The 13,789-nt window shown below is 46.1% G+C and overlaps 2 protein-coding genes across 25 annotated transcripts in view; one reads left to right on the forward strand and one right to left on the reverse strand.

Annotated features, from left to right (window-relative positions):
* Positions 1–13,789, reverse strand: part of LOC126919206 (integrin alpha-PS5-like) — a 132,058-nt gene that overhangs the window by 66,290 nt on the left and 51,979 nt on the right. The window lies entirely within an intron of this gene.
* The window catches only part of LOC126919211 (mucin-5AC-like), a 44,990-nt gene that overhangs the window by 24,283 nt on the left and 6,918 nt on the right, over positions 1–13,789 (forward strand). For 7 of the 24 annotated variants that reach the window (XM_050728065.1, XM_050728062.1, XM_050728061.1 and 4 more), the window contains 13 exons: positions 3,988–4,124; positions 4,634–5,003; positions 5,117–5,237; positions 5,475–5,595; positions 6,233–6,330; positions 7,083–7,227; positions 7,297–7,372; positions 7,427–7,683; positions 7,836–7,914; positions 9,400–9,552; positions 10,841–11,233; positions 12,967–13,236; positions 13,471–13,784. In XM_050728065.1, coding sequence (XP_050584022.1) covers positions 3,988–4,124; positions 4,634–5,003; positions 5,117–5,237; positions 5,475–5,595; positions 6,233–6,330; positions 7,083–7,227; positions 7,297–7,372; positions 7,427–7,683; positions 7,836–7,914; positions 9,400–9,552; positions 10,841–11,233; positions 12,967–13,236; positions 13,471–13,784 — 2,534 coding nt within the window. Of the gene's footprint in view, positions 1–3,987; positions 4,125–4,633; positions 5,004–5,116; positions 5,238–5,474; positions 5,596–6,232; positions 6,331–7,082; positions 7,228–7,296; positions 7,373–7,426; positions 7,684–7,835; positions 7,915–9,399; positions 9,553–10,840; positions 11,234–12,947; positions 13,237–13,470; positions 13,785–13,789 lie in introns of those variants that run through there. The other 17 variants (XM_050728063.1, XM_050728087.1, XM_050728068.1 and 14 more) reach the window with 16 other exon arrangements.

Here is a 13,789-nt window from a genome sequence, read left to right on the forward strand (position 1 = left end):
ATTTGCGGCACATTACGCCCACGCAAAACCACCGACTCGCCTAACGGGGATTAATCAACGTGTTACACGGGCCACGATCGTAGTAGATTCGTCGACGGTCATCCTGGCGTTCTACGTTTTTTCCACTTGAAAACGTACTCGATTCCTCGATGCATCGGACCACCTCTTCCTCCTCCTCCTCTTGCTCCTCCTTCCCTCGTCATTCTAGTTTCTTGGCAAACGTAAAGTTGTATACACGGAACAGTTGCTACGGACGACGTAAAGTCTTTTATCGCGAAAATATTCCGCAATTTTTACGGTGGAAAGAGCCCAACCGTTTCGGAAGACTAGCGGCGACCCACATTTTCGCTACGATTACCGGTTTACTACACTCTGTTCGGTCTGAAAATTATTCCCGTCTGACCTGTTTTCCACTGCCAACGTTACGACGCGATTAATCAATGCTAGTCCATTGCGTATTGCCGGCGAAATCTTCTTCGAATAGCTAGTTGCTGTCAAGTGGCGCAAATTTGCTTGAAAATTCGATCGATTCGAGGAAGCACGCAGAAAACACGATACGAGAAACGAGCGCGGCTCGTAACATAGTCGAACGACTATCGTATCGGTAATCCGGTGTATATCTTTTATGACAGTGGCCTCGATGATTATTAGCTCGATTCGATCTCGTTGACGAATCACCTATCGTTATCTCTGCTTAAATACATTAAACCAGGCAAGCACACAATTCTACGCGTATCGTACTCGTTTCGACGTAGACGCTATCCAAATACATGAACACACACGGTCAATATTGTAATTCTAGTCTCTGATTAATATCGACGGCAATTCACGTCCGATGAATACTTTCTATCGTTCCAATTCCAATCACCGCGCAAACGTCCGGCTCGATGATTTTGTCCGATGCGCGTACATTTCGATCAGATTCGAAGGGGAAACTTATCAAAAATGATCGATCATGCAGCAAATATCAACTGCGTAAATCAACGTTATACCACGTAAATACACGTCGAAATTGGCGGGTAAATAGCATCAAACAAACACTCGACGAAAATAACTTTCCCCGCGTGCGAACAGCCGCTTCGGTGTAATTAATTTATTTGCAGCCCGCGCGTTGGGAATCGTCGAAACGTGACGCGACGGAAAGAAAGGAGACGAAAACGGGCAAATCTCTCGTTCCTACCTGTTATTTACTCGCCTTCTTTTCTTCTGGTAACCGCCAACTTTTACTTTCATCGAAACTTCTCTCGGTGAATCCTTATTCAAAGGGAATGAGAGTTGTTTCATTGGCTGAAATGAGAACGTTAGCCCGTGAAGATAATTAATTCATAGCCAGTAAGTCGAGCGACGGTTGAAACTAGAAGGCGTAGGTGCGAGTGAAAGAGGAGACGGTTTTATCTGTCTCACACTGGCTATTGATATGCACGGAAATCCTTCTGACAGTTTTCTGGCATGAACTAAAGTCTGCGACATGGGTGACCGAGAAATGCCGGCTGACAATTATATTACGCGACTGTCACAGCTCACGATGGTATTCCAATTAAAGAGAAAAGCAACAAATAGGAAAATGGTTGATGGAAAATTCTCGTCCGTGGCTCTTCCGTCTGCTTTTCGATTTAACAAAGCGAAAGGGGTAAACGATCTTACGTATCAGTATCTAACGAACGAGCGTCCAGTTTTCCACATTTTTCTCCTATTTTTATGTCATTTTCTTTCCTTTCCACCGTCAAGTCTCGTTCTTTTTATGTTTTCGAACAGAGGAAATCTTTTTTTTTCTTTCGGTATTAAATCAATCTCGCGTGCACCTTCGTTCGTCGATCGACTGAATACTTGCACGTTGCACGATCTTTACGAGTGATCGGAACTTTGATCGTTTCTTTGTCCTTTAGACCATTGGTATCACTGCGTTCGATCGTGTTTGCCATGCATATGGAAGTTAAGCCTAACATTATCCATAGATCTTGAAAGTAGAGCATCTATCTGCGGAATGAAACGAAGCTGATGCATGTTTATTCTTATAAAAAACGTTACCGTGTTATCTTTCGAAGCGATCGTTCGACTTGTGTCGCGATGAAACGATAAAACCGTTTTTTCTATTATTTCCCTTGGTGCATGATCTAATAATTCGGCGACATAAAACGAAACATTCCCTTACGGATGATCGAGCAGAGAGCGTCGATCTCTATTCACCTACGCAACTGGAGCACAAAGCTGACATCCTACCGATGCGATTAGCTTCGATCAAAACAATCGTCCTTATTCGATAGACCTCGCTATGATTCACCTACTATCTGATTTAGGTATAGATCGAGCCATTTCCAACAGGATACTGATTTTTCGATTCGATTCGTTCTGCAAACTGGCTCGTTGGTAACAAATCTAGTTCGATTAACAACCGCAAACAGATCAACACTGACACCAAAGTGCACGATATCGTCGTATTAAACTTTCAACGATGCTTATATAAGCGAGTTAATAATCCACGCATCGTCACACGCAGAGACACTCAAACATGGACGTGCGAACACACGCGCCACGTACGTACGCACACAGATAAAACAGTCGCATTAGACGATCAGAAACGAGGAGAGACGAATGCATAGACGCTCAACGTCGCATCGATCATTCGTGTGCACGTTATTGTTGACTGTCCTAGCATCGCCTAGCGATAATGGCCGCTCTGAAAGCGGAACATTCGCGACGAATCGGTTGCACGGAAATGACAGAATGCAAAGGGAAACGCGCGCGCGCGAAGAATCGACCTGTCTCTTTCAAACTGTCCTCTCTTTCTGTTCTCTTTCTGTCATCTGGCTTTTCCCGAAACACTTGGAAGCTCGGAATCGCGTGACCGAAAGCCGGCACGGCACGACTTATCCTCAAAGTACCGGCGGATTACCGTATCCGGCAACTTTTCCTCGAAACGACAACTTAACTTCGTCTCGTGTCCAACTTTTAACCCCTGTGCGGCGATTTCAACGCCGTCTCTTCGGAATCCGATTTCCGTTGACCTTAATTCAACGCGCGGCGCGTCAGCGACGAAACAGCGCCGATGGAAACGCGGTGTCGTGTCGCGTAGATTTCTACGAAATACGATTTCCAGTGAAATCGAAACGACGAATCGTTAAACACGGCGTGGAAATCGTGACGGGAACGACGCGAGATCTCTCCGCGAGAACTCGAGACCGAGGAAAACATCCAGCGATTCACAAAAGCAACCTTCGCGAAACTATGAGCCACTCGAGACGCTTTCTAAGCTTTTGTCGCTTATAATCGTCTTTCAGCAATGTTCCAAGCGTTCGAGCCTCGAGAGGAGAAAGTGCCTCTTGCAGTTTCTGCTCCGACAGGCGGCTAGCGAAAATATAGAGAGTTAATTACCAAGCGTGTTGGTAAGAGGGCGAACAACGGCTGCTGGGTGCTTATGCGTGGTCGTGTTGCTTCGAAAATGAAAAGAAATGAAAAAGGGAAAGACTACAAGTTCATTTTCTTCTTCCTGCTTCTTACAGAGGAACGCTTTTTTTTCCTTTCTACGACTTTGTGTGATTTTCTGTGTGCGGCGTACGCGCGCGTGCCTGCAGATACTGCAAGATGTAGCAGCTTCCCGCTTGTTCTGTGTGTTGTCGCCTCGAGATGTTCGCCTCTTTTTATAAGTTCGTTTCCCGTGACATCGTGCACGTTCTCGGCCGCTGTTTAATTACCTCTATTATCAGAAATCGATTTCCATCCCCAAACGAAGTCTCGAGCCACTTGAGCGTCACTCTTGGTTGCTCGAAATTTCCTCTAACCGTGCGAAATTGCTATCAGCAATAGGGAGAAACAACGGAATCGATTTCTAAACGATCGTACGATCGAATCGTGACGCGAATCGAAAGCTTTCTTTCCACTCGTTCGGAGGAGAAGCGGTCGAGAACGCGACGCGTGTAGTGTCCCTTTCGTGTAAACGAAAGACGATAGAAATGAAAGATCTCAAGCAGCTACGTTTATTCGTTTCAGGACCCACTTTGGAACCACCATTGCCACGGCGAAAGAAATGCCCGGAGCTCGCGTACAAAACGCACGAATTCATGACGGCAGCCGATGGGGGAGGCATCGACGCCGTCGATTCGAACGTTGTAGCTGACAAAGTTCGAGTAAGTGCGAGTCGACGAGCGTGCGAACGTCCCGCGTACTTTTCAGATACGACACAGAACGAACGATTACTCGAACACGAATGAGAAAGAGGTTGGAGACCGACAAACCTATAGCTCTCGTTATCCATGTTGTACGCGTATCGAAAATCAGGAAATCGATAAACGCGTAATCGGTTCGTTCCTATTTTTAATCGACGATAGAAAAAAGGGGATGTGGGGAGAGGGATGGAAGCAACGTAAATGGAGTCGTAAAAGTTTATTCAAAGCTTTCTTCCAACGCGTAGCCCGCAGGCCAATTTCCTCAAGTTCTCTGTCAACAAGTCGTCGTCATCGAGTTTCATCTCGCTCGACCTGTTTTTCGAATGCACATTGACGCGTGTGCTTCTCCCGTACGAGCGCCCCTTTCTTACGCGCGTTCCTCGTGAAAGTACGCGAGGTCGTAGCCATGGAATAGCATAGCCTACGGGGCTGCACATCTGAAGTTAACGATCGTGAAATCGTGATTACAGGAAGTTACAACGCAGTCAGGTTTGCCACCGAGTCAACTGAGCAAAGCGATTTCGCGGATCAGCACCGAGTATCGGCTGCAGTTCGCCTGGCCTAGAAGACCTCAACTGACGAATGGCGAGACAATGGCGCCGGAAGTGTTGGCCGCGGGACTTCCTGCAGGTACGACAGGCCCACCTAGAAAATCTCTCAGCATGGGAGCTCTTAAGCAGGGTATCGCCCCTACAGGACCTGCCCCGGTTCACAAGAAACGACCCGGTGATGTCGATCATAAGCGCGATGGTAAATGGAACATCTCGACAAATTTTTTCTCCTCCGATCCAACTTGCGTTTGCTTTCCAAGGGGTCTTGAACCATTTCAAGTAGCAAAAAGTATCGATTTATTTAGTTACGAAGACGTTTATCCTTCTGGAATCTTTTTAACGTTCGCTTGTTTCTCTTTTCCTTTTTTTTCTTTTTTTTTTCTTCTTGTCGATGTATCACAGGGATGCAACCGTCGGAGTTGGAGCCGCTGGTCGGAGGAACCGGGGCCGACACCATCGACGGAGTGGTGCCCGAGGGCGACGAGCGCGAGGAGGATATGCCCGACTTGAAAATAGCTTTCAGGTCAGAATTCAAGATGACGTATATTAATTCGAGCTAGCTTATCGTACACGGTCCCGTATGCAGCATCGCGTAGACGAAGAGATTCGAAGGGAAGAACGAGAAAGCATCTACGACGATCCGAGGTCGATTGCGACGTGTTTCGCGCGTGTATATCACACCGATCGAGAATGAGAAAAAAGAAAAAAAAAAGAAGAGCATACGCTAGAGTACCCTACAACCACGATTGATTCTTTTCAGGGGTAAAAAGTCAGGTAGGACCGTAAGGATATCGGATGATAAAGGGCTGAGCAAACCGCAGAAGAAACCGTTTCCTACGTCTGATGTCATCGAGCTTAGACGACTCGCTGACGAGTACAAGGTAATTCCGGGAACGAAGATGCCACTGTTCCATCCTTTCTTTCGCCGATATTTGTTCTTCGAGTTTCAATTTGGAAACGATATTCCCCCTTTACACCTTTCTTAGTGTCTTTCGTTTCTCGAGTGTTCCCTAGGCAGGCTTTCGCCATCCATAGAACCATTAGTGTACGTGTGTCTTTGTAAATATCCTAAATGTTACAAATACAGAGTCAAAGGTTGAACATTGTCGATTTACGAATGCATTCAAACTTGCATGTGTTCGTCTTGTCATTTTTTTTTTTCAACGATTTCTGAACGTTTGATCCACGACACGACTCAATATCAATCGGCCATCATCGCGTCACCGATCACGACAAATCTCTACGATCTTCTGTCAAACTCATATACTCATCGTACACGTGCATGCACATATTCCTCAGACGTCAAAATCGATCGAAATCATCGAAAATCGTTTGCACACGAAACGTAGTACGATCTGTATCTTCCATAGCATGTTCTCTATACACGCGAGCGCGTGTGTGTGTTTGTGTGTGCGTGTGCGTATGTGCGCTCGCGCGCGCCATAGTGCTGCAAACGCGTTATAGCTTAGCGCCTAGGAAGTAAAAAGCAACAGAATGATTGATTCTGATTTATATTAGCATCGCGACTGGGGTTGCGGTCTGGCAGCAGAGGACGAGGCTTCGCTGTGGAAACGAGTCTCCAGTAACCACGCTCTCAACGCGCTGTCCCTTGCCAGGCCAGTACACTACTCCACTCTCAAACATTCAAGTTTTCCATGTTACTTGACAATCAATGTCAATGGTAAACGGTATCCGTTTCGCAACGCGATGAACAGAAATATAAAGGTAGAAGAACATCGATAGCAAACGTTAAACAAATTAGACGTAAACGAAAGCTGATTGTACGAATGGAAGGAAATGAAATTTACCGATGAATTGGCGGATAAAAAATCGTTAGAAGTAGTTGTACTCTTGCGATATCAGACGGATTGTTGGTTATTTTCGAATATGGCTATCCATCGAGCTACGAGCACGATCGATCGATCGACAATTTTTCAAATTTACATATTATCCATTTTCGTTGGTACGTTTAATTCTCTAGTACTGTGAACGCAACAGTATCGGCGTATGCATAGGGAGCATCGGCGTTTGACTTGGCACGATTGGATTCTACTGGCGTCCGACTTATCAGGAATGCGACATCGGTGATTAATTTGACGATGAGTTCTAGCATTTATCGTGAATATTCGCTAACCAATTATCGTCAGAGACAGAGACACCTCCATTCATGTACACGCTCTACTCGAGCCAGAGAAAGAGGAGAAAAGAAAAGAAAAGAAGAGAGTCAAGCGTAGTTGTACAGGGACGAATTGTTCGAATCTTCGTACGGGTTTTGTCGTAGCTGCCTTTTATTTCTTCCACGCGATTGTGCCTCGTGCCGAATTGTCAGTCGAAGAAAAAACCCGGTGACAAGTGGTTGCATATTTAGGTCAGTGACGAAGGAAGAGAAAGAAAAGGAGAACACGAGGAAGGTCGCCCCCGTTGCTGCCACGATGACCATGCCCCCTGCTGGCCGACCATCATCGGTACAAGCTAGACCCGTTCACGGAATTTTGCATGACGATTTTAAAGTGGTACGTACTTGTCGACTGACGATTCATTAATCCCAGCGATATCGATAAAATTGATATATCGACCGACAGGACCCGGAAAGAGCCATTGCTCGCGCAAGGAAAGATTTCTTGATCCGCCATCACTTGGATCGTACAACTGGCGTGGGTAAGTACATCGAAGTAATTTCAAACGGTGCAACGACGAATTTTATGAAAATAGAAAAAACCTGTTCTTCTTTCCTGTCAGGTGACGGTGCACTACTTCCCTCTCCAACGAGAGAGAAGTTGGAGCCCGTGATACCACGACGTCGAGAGGAAACGAAAGAACACCGCGAAGAGATTCAGCCTAAGACCAAGTCCAGTCCTAAGAACAGTCCAAGAACCGGTCGTTCTCAGAGTCTTGGTCCTACCGTGACCGAACGTCGTTCACCTAAACGTCAACCACCGCGTGCACCGTCCGTCACTAAAGACGCCAAGGTATTTCTTTAGGAAAATACTAGGATGGCACCTAGCTACGTTCTCATCAAAGAGATTTAGTCGTTATTTAAGACTCGATCACGTGTAAACTGGAAATAATTCCAAGATTAATTCAATGATACAACATTATCGATCGAGTGCCTTTTGTTTAGGAGAAAGAAAAGGAGCCGAAGGACAAGGAGAAAGAGCAAAGGGAAAAGGGCAGTGAGCCTGAAAGGCATCCACGACCGAGTAAGTAGCACGAACAGGCATCGATACGTCCTTCGCCATCTCTTTGTATCGGTATAGTCGATCGATTTAGTATTCAAGAGATCGTAACCCAAATCGATTGGCGCTCGTAATCAATTACGAGTTCCGTGTTTTGCATTTTCGCATATACCATTGAATTTGATTGATTGATTTGGATAGAAGTCTTTATACACATTATTTACATACATATTATGCGAGTTTGGTCTGCTGTTTGCTCTTGTGGGTCCCAAAAGCCAAACCGTTCGTCATACCTGATCGTATTTACCCTGTTCGAATCGTGTTGCAAGAGACATCCACCGCTTCTAAGAGTATCGCTGTACGTGCTTGTATCTTTCTTTGTCCACGGACCGTAACTTCATTGAAAAGTGTCGATCGTAGAAAGATTCGTCGCAGGCCGATCTGCAACGCGCATCTTCTTTGTCAAATGAATTCTTTAAGCGGTGTGTGTCGAACGCGTTAACTGCCAAGTGGTCGTTAATGTTTTAGGCAAATGCATGACACTCCTGTTTAATCGTTTCTATCTTTTTGTCTCTGCCTATGAGTCCAAATCTCTAGTAATCAGTAGCCCTATTGATTGTCCGTGCAGAAAGTTTTGCAACATGTTGTTTACCCCTTTCTTTCCTGAACAACCTCCGTAAACCGCGAATTAGCCCAACCAACTCGTTTAACCGTTCTTGCAATTAGCTATAGCAGAATGTTCAATGTCAAACATATATAGTATCGGACAATGGAATCGATCGAGTAAATTAAAGCTATCTGGATAAGTGTGTCCCTTTTTGAACGCCAAGCATTAGCAAAAAAAAAAGAAAAGAAAATATCGTCATCTTTTATGAAAATAACACATCAACGCGCTTGATCCATGCATCATCGATAGATAATCCTTGTCACGTTGTTTCACGTATCAATAATATTGTTTCATATATCTGCACCTAGCACCATGACTTTTCATCCTACGTGACGCCTCTCGTTCACTCGTAATCATCACCAGTCACATCTCTTCGATCTACCATCGTCCTTCATCATCGTCACGGTTGTGTAGTCAGCCAAATAGTCATCGTCATTTCGACTCATCCATTGAACCATCTAACGCCGAGGCGGTGAGCAACAAGCATTCGTACGTCGGTCGTAGTCGCGTCGCTGCAACTTCAGCTCATCTGAACTCATTGAAATCATTGGTCACAAGATAAACGAAAAACCGTATTATCTATTATTTGATATATCCTGTCACTGTATGCTATCGATCGAAATCACTGGATGCATCGAGGTAGAGATAAATCTTTGATAAAACAAACGTCCTTTGCGCCCGTTCATTCAGCCCTCTACCTCCAACCCCCGTTTCTGTCCTCTGTCAATCTATTCAGTCATTAATCAGGCTAAAAGTTGCTCGCGCGAAATCGATCGCGATCAGATCGACGATCGTCCGAGCATCGTGATCGGATTGATCAGGAGTGGTAGCGGGTGTTTCAGTCACGGGCCCTGGCCGCGTGCGTTGGAGCATACGGGAACCGTCGACGGTTTCCTCGGCGGGTTCGTCGATCAGCGTGCCGCCATTACCGCCACCACCCTCGGGCCCAGGGCCTACTCCGTTCTACAGGAGGTCCCCGCAGGTCCATCGGAAATGTACGTTCTCTGTACCATGTACCTGCTGCCCGCTAGCCCGACTTTCACGTATTTTAGATATCTCTACAACCCTTCATCCTGCACCAGTTACCACCCGATCACCGTTATACCCTGTAACCCTTCTGTCTTTAACCCTTGAACAGTTTAGATGCTCACATAGGATAGAAGAGAACGTTAAACATAGAAATTACTATTACGATACAGTGCAGTGTCTGTTTATCTAGTTTGGTTAGTCTATCGTGTCTTTTTTCTTTTCTTTCTATTAAACTGTTAAAGGGTTGAACCGTGTATGAAATCGCGTTGGTCCCAACGACGATAGATACTCGATAAGAAATTCGTTGAGAAACGTTAGGATTAAAGTCGATTTTCGAATTATTATTACTGGCAATAATTGGGAAGTTCTGTGTGGTTCAACACGCGGTTGAATATTATCCCGTTTAAATGATTCTCTGATCGCGAATACCGCCGCAATATCAACCGAAGCTTATCCGTTTTTTATCTTTCTCTCTCTTTCTTTCTCTCTCTCTCTCTCTCTCTCTCTCTCTCTCTCTCTCTCTCTCTCTCTCTCTCGCTGTTCCAACTGTTCAAGATTCATCTATGCTCGAATATTCTTTGACGTTACGCGCGTCGGCTATTTGGTCAATTTGACGACGATTCGAAATAATTTTCGAAAAAATAACGTCGAGACCGGCTATATACTTTACGTACGTGTGCGTATCGCAATGAAATTCCGCGGCCTCAACTTAGTCGTCTACCGTGACGCGACACGTCTTTTGCGTATACCGTGACTACTTGAAAACGCAAATACGAGGAGACCTCGATATTCGAGTGTGGACGTAATTCTGAGCGGGCTCGATAACACCGGGAGACCCTTCAGCCCTCGACAACCTCTCCAATAAGAATGAATCTCAACGAAACGGTGCAGCCTTGCTTAAAATGTTTAATCGGAACGAACTTTTAATATACGAGCCACGTGGACTACGAAACGCGGATTAAACATTCAAGTGGATCGCTGAGAAACTTTGCATCGTAAAAGGATCGAATTTAACGAAATACATGGTTGCAAAGTCCGGAAGACGTGGAACGTTTTTACAGCAACGCGTACTCCAAATATTCCATCCAATCTAATCCGAGCTAGCGTGTTCGAGGTGCTTCGCTCTACACGCGGATGTTACATTTTAAGCATGGTGATGCATCAGCGAATTCTGTCTTACGCTCTCTACTAATTTCCCTTAATGAGGACGATGGGCTTTATTCATTATTGTACTTTGTGTACCGTATGTTCTAGCCTTCCTCGCAACCACCGCTCCCCCCTATCGCCCTCTTCATCACGCGAAACCCTCGACCACTACCACAAGTACCACCACAATTACCACTACTACCACAACCACCACTACCACAACTACCACTACCACAAACACAACAAGTACAAGCGTAAAACCCCCGGTAAAGCATTCGGTTCATACGAGTGTCCATCACCCACCTACGTCGAGCGCTGCTGCTGCGGCCAGGCCGGACCGTGTTAAAGATATAAGCCGGTCCCACCAAGGTCCGAACGAGGCAAAAACGGGCCGCGACCAGACAGCTGCGGCTGCGGCCGCAGCCGCCGTCGCCGATCCATCCAAATCATCCTCCGATAGTCGATACGCGTCAAACCAAGCCGCTACTGCCGTCCAACCTAGTAAGTAGCATGCTCTCTGCCAAAAAAAAGGCCTGTGTTCTTCTCCGTTGCCTACATAATTTTGTTCGCTGGAACACAACTAAACAACGCTTTCCGTGTCTTCGTTGCTGTCATTATCGTTGTCGTTGTCGTTGTTATCATTACCGTTATCGCTGTTGTTGTCTTTGTGCTGTTCTTATATATAACTACATCTTTTCTCTGTCTTTCTCTCCTCCACCGGTTATCCGTACGCTTTTCCGATCTTTCTTTATTCTCGATTCCCTATTCTCGTCTTCGTATATAATCGCTACTCGAATCCCTACTCTTCCTCCGTTATCTCATCTCGTCTGTCCGCCTTTCTTTTCACGTTTCTCTTATTTTCTTTATGCGCTCTTTACCGTTCCACCGGTACAACAACCGGGGAATATCCTTCGCACAAGTTGTACTTCCGGCGCGAAATAGAGCGGCCGATTCTCTGTGCGTTCCTCCTTTCTCGTCACGCTTTCATCGTACAGATTACATACCGCGCGTTTTCACTCGGCACACGCGCCTCTCGGCAACCGTGTTTTTAAAAATCCACTCCGCTGCTGCATCTCTCTATCGCTCTATTCGCGTCTTCCCGCGGTAAATCAAGGGATTCGAGGTAGCTTCGTATCCAACTGTGGTTTGTTCTTTCCACCACGCTGAATCCGTCTCGCAGACGTGCCTTTGTGCGTAGTCGGAGCTGTCGACCGTTTGTTAGATCAGCTTTTCGCACCAACACCTGCACCGAAACACGATTCGAGTCGTCACACTCCGCAGACACTCGAGCAAAAGGAACGAGAGGGAAAAAAAACATGTACGGGAGTTAAGAAGAACGAATCAGGTGGCAGTTAAACGTAAGTGTGCTTCCAACACCGACGAACGATCATTCCGGCCAGAAAACACGAAAACCTTCTTTTTCACGCATAGTGAGACAAACACAGGCGCAACGTGATTCTGCTTGGCTCGTGATATGCGTATCAAGCAACGCGCGACTCTTTCGTTCTTTCCTTCTTGTACTCTCTTTTTTCCTTTTTTTTTCTGCCTTTCTTTTTCTGGTCGTGTATAACTCACAGGGTGCCGCGTTTCGTCAGATCAAGGGCCTACGAGAGGAAGCAGAGAAAAGAGGGAAGCAGATTATCCGCGATGTTTCGCCACCGGTCGGTCGACGTGCAATCGAGTAAATGTTTCTGCGGTAGAGAAAGAACAATAGCCTGTATGTTAGAGCCCTTTGTCAACCTGTTGCGTGGCCGTGCAACATAGCCGCACATTTACACACATACTATGCCGACACACTAAATCTATGTATTTACTTATCTATCTATGATCTATGTATTTGTGTATACGTGTCTCTTCCTGCATTCTGAGTACGCTAGTGTACTTTTTATTCGGATGCTCTGTGCCCATTGTGTAGACCTCTCGTCTAGCCACGAATTACAACCGATTTCCGATATCAGCGCTCGATGACTCGACCAACGCTATTTTGTTGCCTTCCTTTTCGCCGGTGCCACTACTGATATAAATCCTTCGACGAAGGACGAGATAAGAGTCCTCTCCTTTTAACGTCACACGTGGTATTCGACGTTCCGATCTCCGTTAGAGATTCGGTTAAAGAAAAAAAGGAAACCTCGTAACAATTCGAAGCATCGAGTGCAGTTCCGCCCGAACTCGGGCAACGAAACGGATCGACGAGCATATATCAAATCGTTAAAAGCGTGGATAAAACGTTTCAGTGACGGCAGAACCGCAAGTGAACGGGGACGTGACCGGAGGAGATTCGAGCGTCGCGTCGACGCCACCGTCACAGACGCAGTCGCAGCCGCCCGTTTCGGCCACCACCGCAAGCCCGTGGATCGACGACGAGCCGGTAGTGAAAAGCCCGCCAGAACCGACAAGGGTAAAGTCTCCGGAGCAGATGATCATGCGCTCCCCGGAGCCGGTCAACTGGACGGTGCCATTGGACACCGGCAAAACATTCACTGTCACTCAAAACGTCAGAGAAGGTAGCTAATATTTACATATATTTTCGAGCGTTTTCGTTCTTCTAATAGAATAGAAAAATTGAGAAAGTATTCCGATAGACATCGATGAAGCCAGTTTGGAATCGTTTTGTCAACGACTCTAAACGAAACGGAACTCGATATATTGAAACGTGTACGTGATGTCTCGGACAGGCTGGGTTACGGAAGAGACAAACGACCGGTTCTCACGATCTCTTTAATCCGTTTATTTTTAAGAACCTTTGACGCGTCCGCATAGCGAAGCGAAGAGCTGGGCACCTTCGTCGATTCCGTCGGCCCCGCAATCTGCACCACCTGAATTGGCGGCACAGCACAAATCGCAGCATTCTCAGCATTCCGGATATAAATCACCAGAAAGCGAAAGCGTTTCTATCGGTAGCTTTAGCGGCTTGAACGGGCACAAGGATATGGATTCCGAAAGGGATAGTCCATTGCCTTCGAACGTTCAGGCTAGCGGCACCACCGCGCACGATGAAAATGTAAGGATCTCTGTTTTTAATCGAAACATTGTCGATGATATTGCAAGAAAAGTGAG

This window comes from Bombus affinis, chromosome 8, assembly GCF_024516045.1.
Source record: "Bombus affinis isolate iyBomAffi1 chromosome 8, iyBomAffi1.2, whole genome shotgun sequence".
Classification (NCBI taxonomy): domain Eukaryota; kingdom Metazoa; phylum Arthropoda; class Insecta; order Hymenoptera; family Apidae; genus Bombus; species Bombus affinis.